The 23,136-nt window shown below is 39.6% G+C and overlaps 1 protein-coding gene across 7 annotated transcripts in view; it reads right to left on the reverse strand.

Annotated features, from left to right (window-relative positions):
- Positions 1-4,491: 4,491 nt before the first annotated feature.
- Positions 4,492-23,136, reverse strand: part of CSNK1G3 (casein kinase 1 gamma 3) — a 90,833-nt gene continuing 72,188 nt past the window's right edge. For 5 of the 7 annotated variants that reach the window (XM_074855426.1, XM_074855423.1, XM_074855425.1 and 2 more), the window contains one exon: positions 4,492-6,777. In XM_074855426.1, the coding sequence (XP_074711527.1) occupies positions 6,571-6,777 (207 nt within the window). In that variant the 3' untranslated portion in view covers positions 4,492-6,570. Of the gene's footprint in view, positions 6,778-8,032; positions 8,126-12,992; positions 13,017-13,388; positions 13,496-23,136 lie in introns of all 7 variants that reach the window. The other 2 variants (XM_074855419.1, XM_074855420.1) reach the window with 2 other exon arrangements.

Raw genomic sequence — 23,136 nt, forward strand, 5'->3', positions numbered from 1 at the left:
TGCAAGCAGAAAGGTCACCCGCACAGTTCAGGTCCTATTTGAACAGCAAACACAGTGGATTTTTGTCATTTAACCAAAGGGAATGGTATCATTTTGTCTTGTGTAACCTGAAAGATCAGTGAAAAACTGAGAACCTTGATCTCCTGAATCTTAGTTCTTTTACCTATACACTAGGCCTTGCTGGTTTCAATATAAATCAAGTGTGGTGGGTTTGAGTGGCGGGGTTTTGATAGCAGGGGACGGGGCTACAGTAGTGACCCCCTGTGAGGGGAGTCTTAAAGCTCCCCTGGCTCCAAGTTGGACCCACCTCTGGCCAAGGCTGAGGCAATTAGCAACAGTGGCTGTGCCTCTGTGATAACGTATTTAAGAAAGAAAACATGAGGGGGGGTGCTTCGAGGAGGGGTTACAAGAAGGACACTTGTGTGATCACCAAGGTCAGTGGAAGGAAGGAGGAGGAAGGAGGGGAGGTGCACTGGAGCAGAGAGTTCCCTGTACCCCATGGTGAGACAGTAAGGCCGCCCCCCTGCCATCCATGCAGGTAATCAGAGAAGCAGAGATTCGCCTGCAGCCTGTGAAGGACCCCTGGCACTCTATGGGAAAAAGAAGCCCCCATTGTTGTAGTTCAGTGCTGGGAGGACTGCCACACATGGGGGTGACCCACACTGGAGCATCTCGAGAAGAATGCATCCCATGGGGAGGAGTCACAGCAGAGAGAGTTTGTGGAGGACTGTCTGCCATGAGAGGGACGCCACGTGGAGCAGGGGGAAGAATACAGAGGAGTGCTTCCCCCGCTCCTTGGAGGAAGAAGCCATGGACTGACTGCACCCACATCCCCTGCCCCGGTGGCTGTGGGGGAGGAGGTAGAGATATTGGGAACAAAACTGGGAGGGGAAAGAAGGAAGAGGTGGGTAGAGGTGTTTTTAAGATATGGTAAAGCTTCTCACTGTCCCATTCAGTTGGTTAAGTGTCATTAGTGTTTTGAATTAAAGTGATGTCGTTTTTCTTCCCCTAAGGAGCCTGCCTTTTGCCTGTGACAAAATGGGTGAGGGACCCCTCCCTGTCCTTATCTTGATTCCTAGGCTTTTTGATTCATTTTTTTCTCCTTCCCCCGTGCTGGGAGGGAAGGGGTGAGAGAGTTTCATGGTGCTCAGTTGCCCTCTGGGCTCAAACCACAACATCAAGACATTATCTTCCTTTTTCAAAGAGACCATTTGTGAAGCTGAATATGCTGTGTAATATAAGAAAGGAGAAATTAAGGACAAAACCATCAAAATACTTCTTCAGACTGAAGTCAGTGGCAGCAAAGATGCTAAAATGAGATACATTTTAGAGCTTTTTAAAAAAAAGTCACTTGGGTCTGGTATTCCAGTTTGGGTTGCTACCGGATCCACTGTTGACAATGGGATATATGCATCTAATTTATTTAGACTTGATAGGTTAAGAGTAGGCAGAAGCACATCTGATGAAAAACAGAAGAGAACATGGACTCAGAGATGACTTGGATACTACACAGGAATTTGGATCAGCTTGTCTGTGCTAAGGTTACATAGTAAGTATTCTCCACTTTAGTGAAGAAAAGAAAAAGGAGTCCAAACCCTCCTTTACACACAGTGTTACCCCTTCGCCTCACCTGCCCTGCCTGTCTCTTCTGAAGAGCTTATAACCATCCACCACAGCACTCCAGTCACAGGGCTCTTCCCACCAAGTCCCACTTAGCACAACATTGTCATAGCTCTGGGACTGAGCGAAAGCTTCAGGTTCCTCTTGCGTATTTCCCATACAGCAGGTATTAGCGTACAAACATTTGAAATGTGCTCCACTGCATTTGGTACATCGTGGAGCAGAGGGAAAGCCCTCACTTAGCATACCATCACTCAAACCTTGTCATGCTGTCCCAGAGTTTATCACTAGTAAACCTGTCCTGCCTCGCACCTCTGCAGAGTCACCTTCCCGAGCAATGGCCGTGGCCTGGGCTTCTGCAGGAGAGGACAGCCAGCACCTCTGGCACGTGGAGGGCTGCTACACTTCAGTGCAACCCTTCAAGCAACAGACCACAGCACGTGCCACTGCACTGAAGCTTCATGCTGTGGACCCAGCTGAGACCTTGGTCCTTGGAAAGACAAGCTGGCCTGAGAAGGCAGGCCAGCCCCTTTGCCGACTGCCACCTTGTACTGAGTGGCAAGGATGGGGTCAGCCTTGTTTTTGTGGGACTTCAGCTTGTCCCCATTGCACAAACACCATCTTGAGAGCTCCAGGATGGAGAAGCTGTTGGGAGGCCTCTTTCTTGTTTCTGTCTCTACTCCCTTGCAAGCTGCGAGTGGCAGAGGAGGACAATGTCTCAGAGCAGAGCCAGGAGTGTGGGGTAGAAAGAGGGGGCAAGTATGTGATGTGGAGCAAGGCTTTGCCCCCACCCGCTGGTGCACCGTGCAAGTGCCTAAGCAGAGTTGCAAGGGAAGAAACAGGGGTGTGCAGAGCACCCAGTGCTGGAGGCAGTTCTTGGTGCATCCCTGAGGCTGAGCTTGAGTGGGCAGGAGGCAGCAGCTGAGCATGCCTTGTGCTCTGGCTGCTGAGACACCTTGACCCAGGCTAGTCTTGGGCAACCAACCAATCCTCCCAGTTCTACCAGGGCACTGCTAGGCCTGTGGGCATGAGTGTACATGCCATCGCTGGTGGCACAGGTGCAGGACAAGGCTCCCAGGCCAAGACCAGCACACACATGACACAAACACAGATCAAGGGAAAAACTCCACTTTCATTGCACTCAGGGACAGCTGAAAAGTGCTGCTACACCCCAGTGCAACAGACCACAGCACATACCACTGCATTGAAGCTTCATGCTGTGGACTCAGCTGAGACCTTGGTCCTTGGAAAGAAAAGCTGGCCTAAGAAGGCAGGCCAGCCCCTTTGCCAACTGTCACCTTGCACAGAGCTGTATTGATAGGATCAGACTCATTTTCATTGGGGCTGCCCCTCCTTCCCATTGCAGAGCCACCGTCTTGAGTAGCCTCCAAGTACCAGATCACCCCCAAGTCCTTCTCTGTTCGCAAACAGGTCCAGCAGACACCTTCCATAGTTGGTTCACTCAGCAGCTGTGTCAGGACGTTATGTTCTGCTCACTCCAGGAACCTCCTAGACTATATTGTATTTCCAGCAGAGATGTGGTAAGTTGAAGTCACCCCTGAGAACAAGGAATAGAGATCATGAGAATTCTTCCAGCTGCTTGCAGAATATTTCATCTGCCTCTTCATTGTGGTTGGGTGGTCTGTAACAGACTCCCACCATGCTATCTGCCTTACTGGATTTTCCCCAAACTCTTACCCATAAACACTCGACCCTTTCATCATTAATGTCACACTCTAGGGACTCAAAACATTTCCTAACATAAATGGCTACCTCGCTGCTTTTCCTTCCTTGCCCTTCTGAAGAGTTTATAGGCATCTATTGCAGCAGTGATATTTAATGTTCGTGAACGCTCTTGAAAGATCTCAATGTCACAGCCCTCTATTTCCTAATAAGAAGACATAAACCTATGTTTTCAGCTCACAATAAAAAGTAGATAGAGAACAGTCCAGGATTTACAAATCCTCAATCAACTCTTAAATCCTCAAGCTCTTTCAGAAGAAAGCTAAAGGCAGTTTAGGGATCAACATAATAAATGGTCAGGTACAATGATCACAATTCACTGGATCCCTGCTTCCTTATGATTCACACATCCATCAAGTGCTTTTAAGTTTTCATGAAATTATGAGTATCTGATTATCACCAAAGGCCATGTATCAACAACTTCCTTGTTCCAAGCAATAGAAAAGCTCAGAGCACTGAGGTAGATCTGGTGTACAAAACACCTTTCTAAAAACTAAATACAGTCTCTGCCACAAACATGACAATAGCCTAACCACTCAAATCTTTACAAATTAGTTTGAGTGTTCCATATTTTTGGTTTGTCCATTTCAATCTAAGGGTTAAACACTCAGGGCTAGCTAAACACTCTAGTGCTTTTCAGTACAGAAGAAAACAGAAGTGTAGTCTGAAAAACAACTTGCATCTCAAGCTAGTCATGAAGTTGGTGAGTAGGTTGTGTTGTTTGTTTTTGTTTTAAACAGTACTTTTAGATTCAATAGACTTTAATGACAACAGGGTAATATTCCAGAGCAAGTTGTATGAAGACTTAAATCTCTAGTATCTCTAATGGCTTTTATTCTATGTGGCACAGACAGCACAGACTTTAATCCATGGAGACCCGGAGCAGATTTCACAGTTACAACCATGTGCATTGCAGTCTCTTCACTCTATTGTTATCATTAGGTGTATTAAAGCACATATAGTAACTCCTGTTAACTAAGCAAACTATAACTGCAATGTTGAGGTAGCATATCAAGTAACATGCTTTCAGAATCCTTGCTGTCCACAAAGATTAAAACTGTTCAGCAATTCTTGGAACAGCTCCCATTATTTCATCCAAGACTGTAGAAAAGGGAGAAAAAAGGCAAGTTTTAAAAAACTATCTTTATTTTTTTTATCTTACATTTAAACAGGGATGTATTGTATTTCACTTTTAGACATTCAGCCAATATTGACTTGATTAGCTTAGACAGGAAAAAAGGATACAAATGTAAATCATACTGGCATAACCTGAACATACCTGCATTAGTACTGACTGCTCTTCTAGAAGAAAACCTTCTTCAGCATTGAAATCAAGCTCTTAAAAAAATATTGCTGAAAAGCAAGTGCCTAGATACCAGTAAACTGCTTCCATATATTCAAAATATTTTAAGTCCATAATATGCACACTTTCTTGTTATGTGTATGGAGTTCAGCTCATACAAACGTTGTACAGATCAAAAACCTCTGAGAATAAAACTAATCAGGTGTGTGAGAAATACACATACCACATGTACTTAGAAATCTTATGAAGCAACAAATTTGGTCAAGTACTACAGAGAGAGATGTGTTTTCATATGAGAATGGTCAAGTAATCTACCTTTTCAGCTCAAATAAAAACAAGGAAGTAACTTCATGAGTTTGAGATAAGAACATGACCTGTTGTACAGTATGTTTTTGTAGGCCAAGTGCAGGTTTTTTAAAAGAAAGACTTAAGATCATGAACAGTAATAATGACAAAGATCAAAGTATACATATGAGCACATAATGCAAACAAATACAATACACTTTTGGCTGTTAAGGAAAAATAAATTACAAAATACAATTAAAATCCTTGTAAATGCAATAATGAATTCAAAGGTGTGCATTTATTTTCAAATACATTTTAAATGCTATCACAAAACAGATTAAAAATAAATAAGTATGCCAAAAGACATGTGTGGATAGAAAAAAATGCTTATTAGCTCTTGAGAATTATTAAAAAAAAGGAGATAATCTGAGTTTTGGTCAACAAGTCTGTCTAGTCACTTCCATCTTTCACACCCCTTCAACAACTGGCAGTAAACCTCTGTCATTACGGCTTTTAAAGAAGCATATATTTTCTGAAGAAGGAAATTAAAATGGGATGCTTAGTCTACAAAACTGTTGGTTTGTTCATATTGCAGGCACTTCATTCAACTGTGGGGAAGTACCTGATACATCCTTGCCATCCTACTATAGTGGTGACATTACACTGAAAGACAAGAAATTTCCAGGAAAAAAAAATCTCGGGAAATTTTGGGTGCTATGGGCTAGTAGGCAGAGAAGGCAGAAGTTCAACCCACTTTCATTTAATTTGTTTTCTAAATTAAAGAGTAGAATAATTTACAGATATCTAACATTACATGGCACATCGATATTTTCAAGTTAAAGATGTTGTCAATCATCATTTACCTTTGTGAATATATAGGCTTTAATACATATTCCACTAACCAGATTCACATTTATTTCTTCTTTTATAATTCCTCTGTAGATATCTTCTGAAGGTATTTCAATTTTATTGGCATTACAGGAAGCACAACTTAAATTATACAAACTTCTATATTTTTTGTACAAACTCTTGTCATTACTACTGTACTGCAATTCCAGTATGTTATGTATGCATAAAAAAAGCAGGTTTTCAAACCCAGAGACTACAGGAAATAATTTCTGTTCATTAGTAGAGCCAGCATTTAGACAACTGTCAGCAGTTAAATCAGACTTCTCAGTACCTCTAGACAGTGACTGTACCACAATATCACAGACAGGGTTTAATGCTGATACAATTTGACTACAGTATCACCAGTAATACTGGAAGAAAAAAATAATCAATACAGCTGTCAGAAAATAAAATAAATCTCAATATTTTGTTATTTTTCTATATGGTTGTGCAACTGTATTTTTCTTCTATATTCTTGAAGAAAATTGCTTTTGATATGCTGCTACAAAATCAAATAACAGATTTATGCCGTCTGTCTTCAGCTAAGACACTGCTAGTACTTCCTAGGACAGGAGGAATACTTTTCAGGTTCAGTTTTGCTGAAGACACCTTTCATTTGTACCATTTCATTGGTCCATTTGTTGAAGGTCAAAGAAGCACTCATATTTGACAAAACCTTAAAGCTTTCAGAATAGATGAACTGAAAGAAACAGAAGATGGATGCAGAAGAACTAAATCAAACCACACAGGCATGACATTGTTTCTAAGGGAGTCCTTGGAAAACATATGGTCATTATGGAGGCTTGGTTGGGTTTTTTTTTTTTTTTTAAGATTACAAGACAGCAGTTGAACAAATAATTTCCCATGTTCTGCTTGGTTCTAGTCATTTGTGGCGCTGAATGGTTTTCCTTTTCCTCCGCTTGAAAAAACAGCAGCACCTGCAGGTGTGACATGAATTACATATGATATAAAAAGAAGTCACAAAACTAAATTGTTTACTGTATTTTTTTCCACTTGAAGTATGAGTTCAGGTATAGCCAGCACCACAATGAACACATTAAGCTATATTGTAGGTGATTGACTTATTATTAGTGAAAGAAACTAAAGTAAAGGTATTTGACACATTTCACCTTTTTTTTGAAAAAAGTATCAAATGAAAAAAGCTATAATAAAAATAGCTATTAAGTTTAGAGTATTGTGTGATGTTATCAAAAGCATGGGCATTATAGGCTGACTTAATGTATTTGTAAGAATAGAACATTTCATTATCTGAGTACTCTTCAATATTAACTGGCAATATGCCAAATAGAAGCTTGAGCTTAAGATTTTGTCACGAGAACTATGCACTTAAGACACTACTGTTCCTCATACAAGAAAACAATTGATCCTTTGTCAACCACAACTTGGAAAAGCCTTCCCAAAGGCTATTGCCCAAAATATTTTAGAAATGAACCTTTTTTAAAATGTTCTGATTCACTGCTGTGATGCTATTACTACAGTGAAAAATCACAGCTTTAAGTATAATGAAGTATACTGACATTCATTCTTCTGCTTTATCGCATACTACATGAAGGAAACTCTAAATAGGCAAATACTGCAAATTTCACTTAGCAAATAGAGACAGTCTGAAACTAACTGAAAAAACACTACAAAAGGAAAAAAAATTGGAGGGAGTTAGAGATAAATACAGAGGACTGCAGAAGTCCAGGAAGTATTTTTGAAAATAAACTAAAGAGGAAAGCAACAAATACACAAAGAAAACTTTTTCATTCGCATGTAATGTTAGCCTTATTTTAAGCAACTCCCAGCTCCTCACCGCCACCTTTAAAATAAAGCTTCCACTTAACATTCACAATTTGTAAATCAAAAATGAACATTTCAGCAGTCTACCTTAACAGAGCTTGCCCCATGGAGCTCTGCAGTTTGGTTATTGAATTCTCACTCAAAAGAGTCTGTCAAACTATGAAGTACAACAGATGTGAAAACACAGAAGTGGTGCATCAATAGCTTATCAGTAAATTCTTAAGTTCACCAAGCATTTTATGCCACTAAAATTCAAAAGAAATCCTGATGATTTAGTTTGGAATATGGGAAATGGGGAAAGCATTTGAAAACCATGGAGAATAAAGATCTAAAAATAAGGTTCTACAGGGGGTGAGAACAACATCCAAAGTAATGGGAGACAGAAGTTACCTTCTCAAAATATCCAAGTGCACCCTGTCGCTCAGTCACTGAAAAAGTAGCAGTGGGCAGAGGCAGACCAGAGCTGCTCTGAGAGTTACATAACTTTCAGTAGAAAAAAACATTGGTTATTGATGGAGAGGAAGCCCAAAATTAAAATTCAGTAGGGAAAACTACATAGACAAATATTTTTAGAGATGGCAGAAATAATCACACTTATTTATTAACTTTAAAGTACTTCTAAAAGAGACATTGTTGCTTCTGAAGGCTAGTAGCCACCAACTAAAACTGAAATTTCCCCATAACTACTAACCTTTTTTCTTAGCATTTGTCTATAACCACTAATATCTATCATCACTTAAGCTTTGAATTTATATGCAGATATATGGAGTCCAGCTTAGTTTAATCCTTCTTTCACCCCAATCTTTTCCCAAGTATTTTACACATGTATATACAACAAAAAGAAAAAAAGAAAGGTTATAGACAAATTTTGTCTCAATTCATAATTTTAGTATATACAGAACACAGGTTACATAAGTAACTGTAGGAAGATAGAAGTGTGGCAGACAATTTATATTCATAGAGTCATGGAATGGTTCGGGTTGGAAGGGACCTTAAAGATCATCTAGTTCCACCCCCCCTGCCATGGGCAGGGAGACCTTCCACTAGACCAGGTTGCTCAAAGTCCCATTCCAGTCTGGCCTTGAACACTGCCAGGGAGGGGACATCCACAGCCCCCCTGGGCAACCTGTTTCAGTGTCTCACCACTCTCACAGTAAAGAGCTTCTTCCTTATATCTAATCTAAATCTACCCTTTTTCAGCTTAAAACCATTACCCCTCACCTTATCCCTACACTCCCTGATAGAGTCCCTTCCCATCATTCCTGTAGCCCCCTTTAAATACTGGAAGGCCACTGTAAGGTCTCCCCAGAGCCTTCTCTTCTCCAGGCTGAACAACCCCAACTCTCTGCCTGTCCTCATAAGGGAGGTGGCTCCAGTACCTGATCATCTTCATGGCCCTCCTCTGGACCTGCCCGAGCATATATTCTAGAAAAACAATCTAGAATTTTAACTCTTCACTGTCTAGCTACATTTTGCTTATACGGAGCATGTCTCAAGGGAACAGCAGATCACACTTCTTAAATGTTTAGGACTGTTTGGATCCTCTGTGTAATTCAAGAACCCTTTAAGTTTTCTTGCTTTCCTTCCCAGAAAATTTTAACGCATCCTTGCTGCAAATCTCATACTGTCCTTTATTCCTTCTCCATAGCCTATTTCATTTGCTACTTCTCTGTCAACCAGAGAAGGGCATCATGCAATGGGGAGTTCAAGAGTTCTATCTTTAACGAACATAAAGCACTGTTTGGTCTTCTGGAGTTTGCATAATAGTATTACAAAGGGTATAATTTATATTAACGGTTGGGGGTTTTTTTAATTATAAGAACTATTCAACTGTATTTTAGTTCAGGGAAATTCGCTGAATGCTGAAGACTTACTTGGTATGGGAAAATAAATTCCTTATTAATATATACCTAAAATATGTTAAAGGAATGCAAATTCCATAGAGCACTGTAAACCACAGGACTGGCTTGGAAACTTACTGAAATGTATGTTTATCAGCCTAGAAGTGGTAGACCTGTCAAATGTTCCAAGGCCAAATAAATGTAATTTTAAAATATATGAACATTTACATGAGAATAAGACAGGTCTAAGTACATTGCCTGACAATAATTTTTATGAAAGAAAAGTAACCCTGAAATTAGAGATCCATAGTACATAAACCCTTGAAGAGTATAATTAATAATAAAAATGCAGACATGTTCCTAAGAATACTGTCACTAGAGAATGTCATTATCACTTTTATATATACATATTATATTGCTTGAAGCTGTATTTAAAGCTACAGATAAGTGCATTATTAATGAGTATTAAACCACAGACATCACATTATTCACAACGCATGCAAAGTTCATAAGAATAAAACTGAAAATTTCTGATTCTAGGAAAGGAACTTCTTTCTTTTTAAAGAACGCATTTAGTGTCTGCTAACCTCTTTCTCTGTAGGGTATAAAACATTTCTGTAGCTGGCAGTATAATACCAATTTATGAAACTCAAGAAACAACTTAATTTTCCTGCACAATCTAAAGTGACCTTTGAGATATTATCTAAGATAGCAATCTCAGTATTATGGTTACAAAGATTTCTTTCCTATTTAAAACATTATAATACCTTTTTTCTGATAAATACCCTTCCCACTACTACTTGAGCAGTCCTTTGGCACAATATGCTAAAGCAACTTCAGTTCTCATTTGTGTTTAGATAGCTGTGTTTTTATATTTGTCACCTAGCATGTGGCAGCACTTCAGGATTATTAACAGGTTTGAACTGTCAAAAAGAAGATGCAAAAAGACCAGATTATGTAATCTTTTCCTGTTTGCCCTTCTCTGTTCTCCTGTAGCAGAGCCTTTTTGTTACCCAAACTACATACGCTTCATAGAAGCAACTCTTTGGATGGTTAGCAAAGAGTTAAGGAAAGAAAGGCTAATTGCTCAGTGATAAATGCAAGTCCAGCTGTAGAAAGCAAGATTTACAAGTGCCAGGGCAGCAGAGTGATCAGGTTATAGTTTTCTCTCTGCTTTACAACTCCAGTAAGTAACAACTGAAATAGGGCTGAAAGCTAATCTTCTAAAAAAAAAAAAAAAAGAAAATAAAAACCAACCACACAAAAAAATCCAAACACACACCAAAACCAAAACCAAGAAAGACCCCAAAAAAACAAGCCCTCCCAAAACAAACCAAAACTAAAAGAAAAATCACCCCAAAAAAACCCAAAACCCAACACCCACTGCTAACTCATGCTTGCTGCACAGCAACAACACCTGAGGAGCATGAAGATGACAAGGCATAAGATTTAGAATACATATGGCATGTGAGTACATAAACATATATCAAACAACAGAAGCGTTACATAAATGTCTTAAAACAATAAAATTCTTACTGAAAAAAATCCTTATCATTTCTGATTTACAGCACTCCACTGAAATGGTAACAGATGATCTAATATTCAGCTAAACAATGTTTGTGTTCATAGTTAAAATCACACATGATAGGGCACCCATTCTTCAATCTTTTAAACAAAAATATAGTCATGCTAAGCTTCTAAAAATATGAAAACATCTAGAACAAAGAATTAAGTGTTTCTAAAATATATGCAAGTTTGTCTCCTTAGAGTATGACATAATGTTACAAACAGAAGATATCAGCAAGGGAGGTTAACTTTGTTCGTATTTTCAGATGGAGAAAAAAAAATTATGAAAGAGGCACAAAGTAAGAGTCTTTTGATAAAACAATGTTTCCTTAAAAACAAAAATGCATCACAGACATGAAAGATACTGGTAGGTGCATTTCCTTACACTCCTCAGCAGTGTAAAAATCTATAAATGGTTGTTAAATATCTCACAATACCTTTTGATATTAAGCTTGTAACTATCATGGTAAAATGTAAAATTACCTAAACCCTCTAAAGTATTGTTACTGTGAAGAGATATATACTTATACATTCATGTCTGATAGCAGTGCTGGGGGCAGGGGGGGTGTGGTGATGGGGTGTCCTCTGATATGAGGAAATTAACTTCTACACTTTTAAAGCAGCTGCAGCATCTTGGCTTCTGAAAATTCTGGTACTTTCTGTACATAACTAAGCATAGGTTTAATTGTGCTACACACTATTCAAAGCTTTAGAAATTTAATCTTATCCTGTATGTATATAAACTGGGCATAACGAAGGTTATCACTGCACTTGTGAAGGGAAGGGATAGGGAATTTATCTGCAGCCTTATCAACAACCTTGCTCTTTGGGGTCTTTTTTTTTGTTTTAAATATATATATATATTTTATATATATATATATATTATATATATATATATATTATATTTTATATATATATATATATATATAAATAAAAGAAAACTGAAATCTTGCCAGAAAAAAAAATACAGTGAACTGCAAGGATGGCAGATGAAGAACTGGTCTTCTCAGTGCTCATAGAAAACCAGTGAAAGTGTGGCTCAACAGACACCTCCATTCACAATTTTTAACTACACATGTACATAAGTCTTACATTCCAAAACCAGAACCTACAGAACACTTCAAGAAAAATTTATACTTGGAAAAACTTTCCCTTATCTAGAAGTTAAGAAAACGAGCCCTCCAAACTTACTGCTATTAAGCAATGCTTACTCGATTTTTCTACTAATGTATCCTTCATACTTGAATGCCTCTATTTTATGAAACTAGATCCATGCCCTTGTAAAATCCTATTCCAAGCACAATTAAAATAGAAAACACGTTGAAAGTTATACTGCCTTTAACTATCAAGAATATTTTTCTTTACTATTTTGCAAGTCTGACTTTACTACTCAAATACATATATATTAAGTTGTCCATCCCATGCTAACAAACCTTAATATTTTCCCCTTTCATTACACTGTAACTTTAAAGAACCCTGAAGTTACGTTTTAGTAATTAGTTAGCAGGTTGTCAAAGACTAATACTCTGGTAAATACTATGTTTACAGAGATAATGGACAAAGTTCAAACATTTGATAGCATTTATTACTTGTTTGGGTGAGGTATTTTCTAAATGTTAAAATACTAGCTGAATGCCACAGCATCTGAAAAGAATGTTTGCCCCTCTAAAACAGTATTAAAAGTGAAAAAATATTCTACTACCCACTAAAAAGGATTAAATAAAGTACACTACAGACTACATAAAAGCAAGCAAGATTTGAAGCAGGCAAAATAGCTCCTGAAGCTGGCTGTTTGTAAAAACAGCTGCTTCACAATATTAAAAGATGTTTTGTGATTTCCAAATGGACTTGTTAGTTTAACTTTCTCTGAAATTAGTTTTAAACCAAGTAACAATAACAAAGCCCCTGGGGCTATTTCTGCCTGCCTGTGCTGTAGAACTCACCACATGCTCAACACTTTCTGGCAGCTATACAGAAAGAGAGTAAGGGAAAAAAAGAGAATCAGAATACCACACAGAAGAATAATTTTACATCTTTCATACGTAACTTTTGGTAGAGAGAACAGTATCTTAAAATACTTCAAAATTAGTTGAAATATCAAAAATGCATGCACTTCTCTAGTATAGAGAGATGTGCTGCTGAGGGCTTAACCTAGAAAGCACAAGCTACAGAAAATCTATTATTGAAATATTTAAAGCCAAAATTAAGTATAGCACTATAGTTTTGCCCCTCACCAGTGACTATTCAGTTTAGACAGTATTTTTTGAATTAACTATACAAGAAAAATTTTGAAGCAGCTGAGCACACAAGATCCAAAGAATATGAAAAGATGGACATACTTAGTTTCATCCATTACTTCTACTTCTGCAGGAGCTGTGATGGGTGCATTTGAATGGCCTGCAGTTGGGTCATCTGTGTTCAGTTCTCCATTTGTTGAGCTTACTACCTGAAATCACCAGAAATACCTGAAATTATGCTAATGCCAGACATACATTTGTCAATTCCTAAAGTTACAGTATATCTTCAAAAATCAATAGTTTCTGTTAGTTCCATAATTCTTTTTATTCCAATATTATCATCTTTTCCAGGTTTTACTTCTGCATCCCTGCATTTCTGCCATTCTTCTTTCATATCTACTAGTGGAACTGACATCTACTTGACAGACTCAAAGTGAGTGGACTAAGCAAAGCAATTTTGTTGATCAGATTTGCTGATCTCCTTCATATCTCTTCAGAGCCTTAAGGGAAGGCACTAACCCCTTTCCTGATATCAATTCAGTCAGTCTCACCCTATCTCTGCTTCTTTACTGTGTTTAAGCTCCTTAGTTTCCTTCTTTGTGTGGCACAATTCAGTTGTACCTCAAAGAGTACTCACCAGAAAAGGGGAAAACCAAGACATTTTTTAGACCTAAGAGTGTGGGTGCTGTTTAGTTTTCACTCTTAAAGCACAAGAACACTTACTGCCATCAAAAAAAGAAAAAATTCAGATTACTCTTCATTCCCATTAATTTAGACTCAAATTCCATTGTAAATTCTTGAGCCACCTGGACAGCTCTGGTTCTCTGGGAATGTTTGTTTTGATTTTAAACCAAATGGAACCCAATATTCTCTCTCTCAGTTCCTGTCAGCTTTTCTGCATGATAAATGGAGCTATTCTAAAGGCCCTTCCCTTATTCACCTCACAATCTGCCAGGAAGATGGTTAACTGAATACAGACAAGTACATATCTGACCAGGGTAGTGATAACTAACCCATTAAAGTTTCAAGAGGTCTACTGGCTACAATGTATCAGTAAATGCTTGTCAAGCAACCGCACAAAAATATTGTCTGGCCAAACAATGTAAGAGCCTGCAGAAAACATCTGTAAAATATAATCAGCTACAGGAAAGTGGACCATTAGTAGTTCATAGTTCAAGATTCTTACCAGCTGTTGCCTGAAGGTCAGAGATTAATGTAGAAGAAAACAGAGGGAAGGAAAGTCATCATCATAGTGTTACTATTTTGCTCACCCTTTCAAACTCTCTTCTTAAAGTAGCAGTTATGTCTCATCTATGGGAGTCCAAGAAGGCTGGACATACTTCAAGAGAGAAGTCTTAAGGGCACAGGAGCAGGCTGTTCCCATGTGCCAAAAAGCAAGCAGGAGGGGAAGGAGACTGGCCTGGCTAAACAGGGACCTTTGGCTGGATCTCAAGAACAAAAGGAGAATCTATGACCTGTGGAAGAGGGGCCAGGTCTCTCCTGAATCACAGAACCTTATAGGTTGGAAAAGACCCTTGGGATCATCAAATCCAACCATCAGCCCTACTCTACAAAGTTCTCCCCTACACCATATCCCCCAACATCTCATCTAAACGACCCTTAAACACATCCAGCGATAGTGACTCCACCACCTCCCTGGACAGCCTATTCCACTGTCTGACCACTCTGTCTGTGAAAAATTTTTTCCTAATAAATTTCCTTCTCAGTGGTGGCTTTCAGCTGGAAGATTTCTTCCTATCCTTGATTCTTTTACAAAAAGCACAAAAAGACCCCCTAGAGCCCCTGACTCTTAACTGTAGTGCAAGTGAGAAATCCCAGTTTTGTAGTGTTCCTATGTAAGACATCATCGCTGAAAACCTGTTTGCAAAATTGGAACATGAAAAGATTATTCTGATGGTATGGCTGCATAGCAAGACAGAATCACAGAATCAGAGAATTGTCTAGGTTGGAAAAGACCTTGAAGATCATCTAGTCCAACCATCAAGCCAACATTAACAGTTCCCAACTACACCATATCCCTCAGCACTATGTTGACCCTACTCTTAAACAGCTCCAGGGATGGGGACTCCACCACCTCCCTGGGCAGCCCATTCCAACACCTAACAACCCATTCTGTAAAGAAATGCCTCCTAATAGCCAGTCTAAACCTTCCCTCGTGCAACTTGAGGCCATTAACTCTTGTCCTATCACTTGTTACTTGGTTAAAGAGGCTCATTCCCAGCTCTCTGCAACCTCCTTTCAGGTAGTTGTAGAGGGCGATGAGGTCTCCCCTCAGCCTCCTCTTCTCCAGACTAAACAACCCCAGTTCCCTCAGCCGCTCCTCATAAGACCTGTGCTCCAGACCCTTCACCAGCTTCGTTGCCCTTCTCTGGACATGCTCGAGTCATTCAATGTCCTTTTTGTAGTGAGGGGCCCAAAACTGAACACAGTAATCGAGGTGCGGCCTCACCAGTGCCGAGTACAGGGGTAACATCACTTCCCTGTGCCTGCTGGCCACGCTATTGCTGATCCAAGCCAGGATACCATTGGCCTTCTTGGCCACCTGGGCACACTGCTGGCTCATGTTCAGCCGGCTGTCAATCAACACCCCCAGGTCCCTCTCTGACTGGCAGCTCTCCAGCCACTCCTCCCCAAGCCTGTAGCGCTGCTGGGGGTTGTTGTGGCCCAAGTGCAGCACCCAGCATTTGGCCTTATTGAAACTCCTACAGTTGGCCTTAGCCCATCACTCCAGCCTGTCCAGGTCTCTCTGCAGAGCCTCCCTACCCTCGAGCAGATCAACACTCCCACCCAACTTGGTGTCATCTGCAAACTCACTGAGGGTGCACTCAATCCGCTCGTCTAGATCATCAATAAAGATGTTAAACAGGAGTGGCCCCAAAACCGAGCCCTGGGGGACACCACTCATGACCAGCCACCAACCGGATTTAACTCCGTTCACCACAACTCTTTGGGCCCGGCCATCCAGCCAGTTTTTTACCCAGCAAAGCGTGTGCCCATCCAAGCCACAAGCAGCCAGTTTCACCAGGAGAATGCTGTGGGAAACGGTGTCAAAGGCCTTACTGAAGTCAAGGTAGACAACGTCCACAGCCTTTCCCTCATCCAGTAAGCGGGGTGTCCTATTTTAGAAGGAGATCAGGTTTGTCAAGCAGGACCTGCCTTTCGTAAACCCATGCTGACTGGGCCTGATCATCTGGTTGTCCCACATATGTTGTGTGATGGTACTCAGGATGAGCGGCTCCATCAGCCTCCTGGGCAGCAAAGTCAAGCTGACAGGCCTGTAATTTCCCGGATCATCCTTCCGACCCCTCTTATATATGGGCGTCACATTGGCCAATTTCCAATCTGTCGGGACCTCCCCAGTCAGCCAGGACTGCTGGTAAATGATGGAAAGTGGTTTGGCAAGCACCCCAGCCAGCTCCTTCAGCACCCTCGGGTGTATCCCATTCGGTCCCATAGACTCGTGTGTGTTTATGTGATGCAGTAGGTCACTGACTGTCTCCTCCTGGAATGCGGGGGGAGTCGTTCTCCCAGTCTCTGTCTTCTGGCTGAGGAGGCTGGATTCCCTCAGTACAACTAGTCTTGTTACTAAAGACTGAGGTAAAGAAGGCATTAAGCATCTCAGCCTTTTCCTCATCACTCGTTGCCATGTTTCCTCCTGCATCTACCAGGGGATGGAGGCTCTCCCTGCTCTTTCTTTTGCTGTTGACATAGTTATAGAAACATTTTTTTGTTATCCTTGATTGCTGAAGCCAGGGTAATTTCCAGCTGGGCTTTAGACCTCCTGATTTCCGCCCTGCATAGCCTCAAAGCATCTTTGTAATCACTGTGAGTGGCTAGCCCCTTCTTCCAAAGATCATAAACTCTCCTTTTCTCCCTGAGTTGCAGCCAAAGCTCCCTGTTTAGCCAGGGTGGTCTTCTCTGTCGCCTGCTTCTCTTACAGCACCTGGGGACAGCCTGCTCCTTTGCCATTAAGACTTCCTTCTTGAAGAGTGCCCACTCTTCCTGGACCCATATACCCTTCAGGACCATCTTCCAAGGGAACCTGTCAAGTAGATGCCTAAACAAGTCAAAGTCAGCCCTGTGGAAGTCCAGGATGTCAGTTCTGCTGCCCCCTCTCCTGGCCTCTCTAAGAATAGAGAACTCTATTATTTCATGATCGCTGTGCCATAGTCGGCCTCCAACCGCCACATCATCCACCAGTCCTTCTCTGTTCACAAAGAGGAGGTCCAGCAGGGCACCTTCTCTGGTCAGTTTGCTCACCAGCTGTGTCAGGAAGTTATCTGCCACACATTCCAGGAATCTCCGGGACTGGTCCTGCTCTGCTGTGTTGTATTTCCAGCAGATGTCTGGGAAGTTAAAGTCTCCCACAAGAACAAGGGAAAGTGATCGTGAGATTTCACCTAAATGCCTACAGAATATTTCATCCACCTCTCTGTTCTGGGTGGGTGGCCTATATTAGACTCCTACTACAACATCTGCCCTGTTGGCCTTCTCCCTGATTCGTGACAGAACAAGAGGGAATGGCTTTAAACTGCAACAGGGGAGGTTCAGACTGGACATCAGGAAAAAGTTTTTCACAGAAAGAGTGGTTAGACAGTGGAATAGGCTGCCCAAGGATGTGGTGGAGTCACCATCCCTGGAATGTGATTAAGGGTCGTTTAAATGGGATGTTGGGGGATATTGTGGGGATATGGTGTAGGAGAGAACTTTGTAGAGTGAGGTTGATGGTTGGACTCGATGATCCCAATCATCACTTGATGATTCCAACCTGAATGATTCTATGACTCTATGATCTATACATAATCAGAGCTAATAGCCTTGCGTACTGAGGTTTGCTTTGTGGTTCCTATTGTAACTAAGTACAGAGCTTCACAAGTTTGCTGAACTTAAGCCATTTCCGATGCTGTATGCCTATATCAGGTCGAGCTTTATTCAAGTTTTACTAAAACAGGAACCACTGCCAAAAACCCTGCAGCCTAATAACAAAACAAAAGATGAAATTGGAAGAACCTAATTAAATTTTGGTCAATATAACTGAAGGAATTCTAGGAGATTGGACTTTATTTCTTTGACAACAGGTAAGTCAGTGAGTGGATTTTCAACCAGGTGCCTTTAGCTTAGTTACATATCATTGGAGATTACAGAAGCACTAAACATTCAGTGACAGAAATAGGTAGAAACTGTACTTTAACAAATCACAAGATGGTGGGTCAGGCATCTTAAACTAAATGCCCTGGGTTAGCAGATTTTTTTTTTTTAACAACTATCTTAATGTTTGTTATCATCACTGTCCATATTTGCTAGTAAGGGGAAATAGTATGGGAAACAGTAGATCCCAAACATCTCACCAGGTATCTTACTGGGTAGATAATTTCATTGCTTGCAAAATACCCAGTTGTAGCAGTGATAAGCAGAGCAAAACCATATGGTGTTTACATGGGAAGTACTTACTAAATAAGACAGGATCATTCATGAAAATGTAAGGTAAAAAAATTTGCTCAACTTGTCCACCAAATGAATTCTGGATCCAAAGGATTCAAATCATAACTCCATAACCAACCATAACTCCATAACCAACCATAACTCCATAACCAACCATAACTCCATAACCAACCATAACTCCATAACCAACCATAACTCCATAACCAACCATAACTCCATAACCAACCATAACTCCATAACCAACCATAACTCCATAACCAACCATAACTCCATAACCAACCATAACTCCATAACCAACCATAACTCCATAACCAACCATAACTCCATAACCAACCATAACTCCATAACCAACCATAACTCCATAACCAACCATAACTCCATAACCAACCATAACTCCATAACCAACCATAACTCCATAACCAACCATAACTCCATAACCAACCATAACTCCATAACCAACCATAACTCCATAACCAACCATAACTCCATAACCAACCATAACTCCATAACCAACCATAACTCCATAACCAACCATAACTCCATAACCAACCATAACTCCATAACCAACCATAACTCCATAACCAACCATAACTCCATAACCAACCATAACTCCATAACCAACCATAACTCCATAACCAACCATAACTCCATAACCAACCATAACTCCATAACCAACCATAACTCCATAACCAACCATAACTCCATAACCAACCATAACTCCATAACCAACCATAACTCCATAACCAACCATAACTCCATAACCAACCATAACTCCATAACCAACCATAACTCCAGCCTACAGTAATCCATATAAAGCAATATCACCCAATTAAGACTGTAGTCAACCTTGCCTGCACTCCTAATAATTCAGCATTTCTGTTCCATGAGCTAGACTTGAAATGAACTTTTCTAAAGAGATCCTCAGACCTGTGCTCAAGGTTTAGTAAACAAGGATTGATCAGAAACAGAAGCCTTTATCTTCAGTTCACTGAAGTAAGGGTAGGGTACCTCAAGAAACAAAACAGGTATATATGCCCCTTTCTGGATGGGAAGCAAACCCATACACCTTATCATTCTTTACTTCTTACTGTAAAAAGCAGGTGACAGTTTGCACAGGTATTTGCAAGACCTCCTGTTTTCTTCTTTCTTCCTACAAAAAGCAAATGAAAACATTTATGACTCTTACTCAAATCTCTAACACACTGACCAACTCTAGCATCTATGGAGCATGGCATTCTCCTTCACACTTCTTTCCCAGGAGTGCCTATACAATCATTCACCTCTATCTTCTTGGACAGAAGATTCAAAAAAAAAAGGAGATCAGACTCAAGTAAGTATACATTCTTCATTTGAACTGGAAAATATGAAAGTAGTTATCTGAAAATCCTTTCTACATCAATAATCTAGTTATGAATACTATTTTTCAACAATAGGTTGAAAAAATCCATCTTTCCCTTCTGATGGATAAAAACATTAGGAGAAAGTAAAAACATTTTGACAGGAACAAAACTCTACCTAAGCATGTTTTTACAGTCCGCCCTTTTATTACTACTAGAAGAAGTCTATTTTGGAGAGGCAGACAGATCAGCAAAAAAAGGTTTGCTACTCCGGTTCAGGATTCATGGACGGTTCCTATCAGTCTTTGTCAACAACTTTCTTCTGGTCTCTTTGGAAACTCTTCTGGCAATTGCCAGACATCTGCAGATATTGTCAAACATCTGCAAGATTTGAGCAACTCACAGAAACAAAAAACTTCCTGGTTCATAAAAGGTTTGGGTTTTTGCTTGGTTTGGTTTGGTTCTGGTCTGGGTTTTGATTTTGGGGTTTTTTGGTTGTTTTTTTTTTTTTTAAATCACAGTTGAAGTCATACTAATCTAAGCTGACTTCAGCTTTAAAGGAGTAATAGTAATTTTCTGCTTGGGTCAATGCACTGCCATATGATAACAAAGAACAAATTTCACCGTTTCCCAACACATTTATATGCTTTTAAAAGAGGAAGCAGAGAAGCTCTAACAACCTGTTTCATGATCCTTTTCTTGAAATTCTTCAAACTGGCTTCAAAACTGAATAGTATTTCTTGACAGTGGTTTCACTTTGTGGTAGAACTCTTTCTTTCCAAGACAGCATGTGTCCTAAGGTGGTTTTTTATTAGTTGAAGATGACTGTTTAAGAAACTTTGACAGAAGCTTTGTAGAAAGCTTCGCACCAGATAGCAGAAGACCGTCCTGCCTCACTCTGGGTTGGTCTCTATCAAAGAGATAGAGATCATGGAGAAAGAGACCTCAGTCCTTCCCATATACATACACTAGACACATCCACCAAATACACAACCAAATATGATCAAGTATAATTGCCCGTGCATGGCTTAGTTTAGATGGGAGGAAAACAGTGTTCATCTTTTCAGAAAAACTTGTGACCTCTGAAAGCATAAGTGAACCAAAGGGTATTGGTAGTCAGAAACACAGCATCAGTCATGTTTCTCTAGAATCACAAATGCCAAGTTTCCCTCTAGTCTACTACTGCTGAAAACAGCTCTAGGAACAGTCTCAGTAAACTGAAGAACCAAGGATGAACACACCTGAAACAGAGCAAAATATTTACCTTTAAAAAAACCTAACAAAGACTCATTTAAAGGAGCACAAGAGATTGACAGGAGTGCTTCAGTTCCATTAGCAGTAAGGCTACAACTGTATGATCTTACAATTATAAATTCTGTACCTTGCTAAAAAGAACTAATACCAGAAGTTAATTCTCTGTGACATCAGTAAAATATTTTGCAACCTGACCAAAAAAGTTCATTTGGTACAAGTCTGATAATGCAGAGTAAATGAAGCACTGTTAACACTCAGTAGTCTGATGAAAGATGAGAGGCACAATTCATCTCTTCGCAGATTTGTATACAATAGTAGTGGAAAAAATGGGGTTATTGAGTTATGTTTTTGCACCTAAAAATTCTGTTAACAAGAAATACATGCACATTTTTCCATGAACAGTCACAGAATTACGTTTCCGAAAACGAGTATTTTAAACTAGGTTTCAAATTAGAAGTGTTGCAATGTCAAAGATTAACTTAAGCTCCTCAATTATACATAAATGGGACATTAACTGCTAAACTGAAAATCTCTAACAACTTTAAGCATTTTGATAACAGATCTTATCCTGGTTTGTATTTAGTTCCTTCAAAATTAACCAGTTCTTCAAAAGTTAAATTTGAAGAGCACATACATAAAGAAGCATATGCATCACATTGGCTGTTTCCTGCTACCCTCTAAGGCTAACAAACTTAAAAGTACCAGACCCACTACCTAATAATGAGACACATTAACTGTGGAACAGATTAGTTTCTTAGATATATGGTCCTTTAGAAGCTTGACAAGGGCCAGTAATAGTAAGACAAAGTTAAGCCTGCATATAACAGTAAATCTTCAGGCTAGCCCCATGCTTTGTTTTGTATGTAAACTAATTTTTTACTTGCTATGTTCAAAAATGAGTCAGAAAGTCTCTCAAAACAACTTCTGCTGATTTTTATGCTTATAATCACACTAAGGTACTGTAAAAATTTGAAAAAAAGACATAGAAAATACTCCTTCATTTCATTACCAATCTCAGTAACTGAATTCTTCACTCTTCAAAACAATAAAGCCAGACTTCATGCCTAAGCAATTCCTTAGTGATACCACAGAATGCTGTATTTTACCTTCAGAAAGGTTCCTGTTAAGACAAATGAATGAGAAAGATTCACACTACCTTTTTAATTCACAAAATCTTAGGGAAATTGATTTGCTTCATCTAACACATTGCTATCTTGACTTCTTGAAGGAGAGGTGACTTGCAACTTAAAACTGCTTACATCAAATACCTAACCTTTCAAGCTGTTCCTAAGGACCTTTCAAGACCTGTGGCACTTCACTGGGAAGTTTTTAATCTGAGATTTTAATCTAAGATCCTTTTAAAGAATTTCCAAATGGGAAAACAGAAAGAGAAAGGTTAAGAGGAAGACTAGTTAGCAAGTGATGAAAAAAGTACAGGTTAGTACAGTCTTTATCAGTGCATAAGCAGTTTGCAGTTCATGCAGAGAAGGAAACAATTCGGTGTTGTATAACTGACATTTCTGGGAACCGAGGCAAACAAAAATAAAGTCACAGGAAGCTGCTGAATGAGTTGCTGGGAGGTACAAGTTGCTCTCATTAATAAGGCTACACAAACTAGAAAGACAGCGTGCCATACTACAGCATTTTTAGATTATTCTATATAGAGATAAGTGGAAGAAGGGATGTGAACTATTTCTAGAAGTCTTCCCTTTAAAACTCAATTTACTAATAGTATTTAAATTTTAAACATGAACTGATGCTACAAAGTAAAGTCAGACAGGATTAAGCACATCAGT

The sequence above is a fragment of the Strix uralensis genome, chromosome Z (assembly GCF_047716275.1).
Source record: "Strix uralensis isolate ZFMK-TIS-50842 chromosome Z, bStrUra1, whole genome shotgun sequence".
NCBI lineage: Eukaryota > Metazoa > Chordata > Aves > Strigiformes > Strigidae > Strix > Strix uralensis.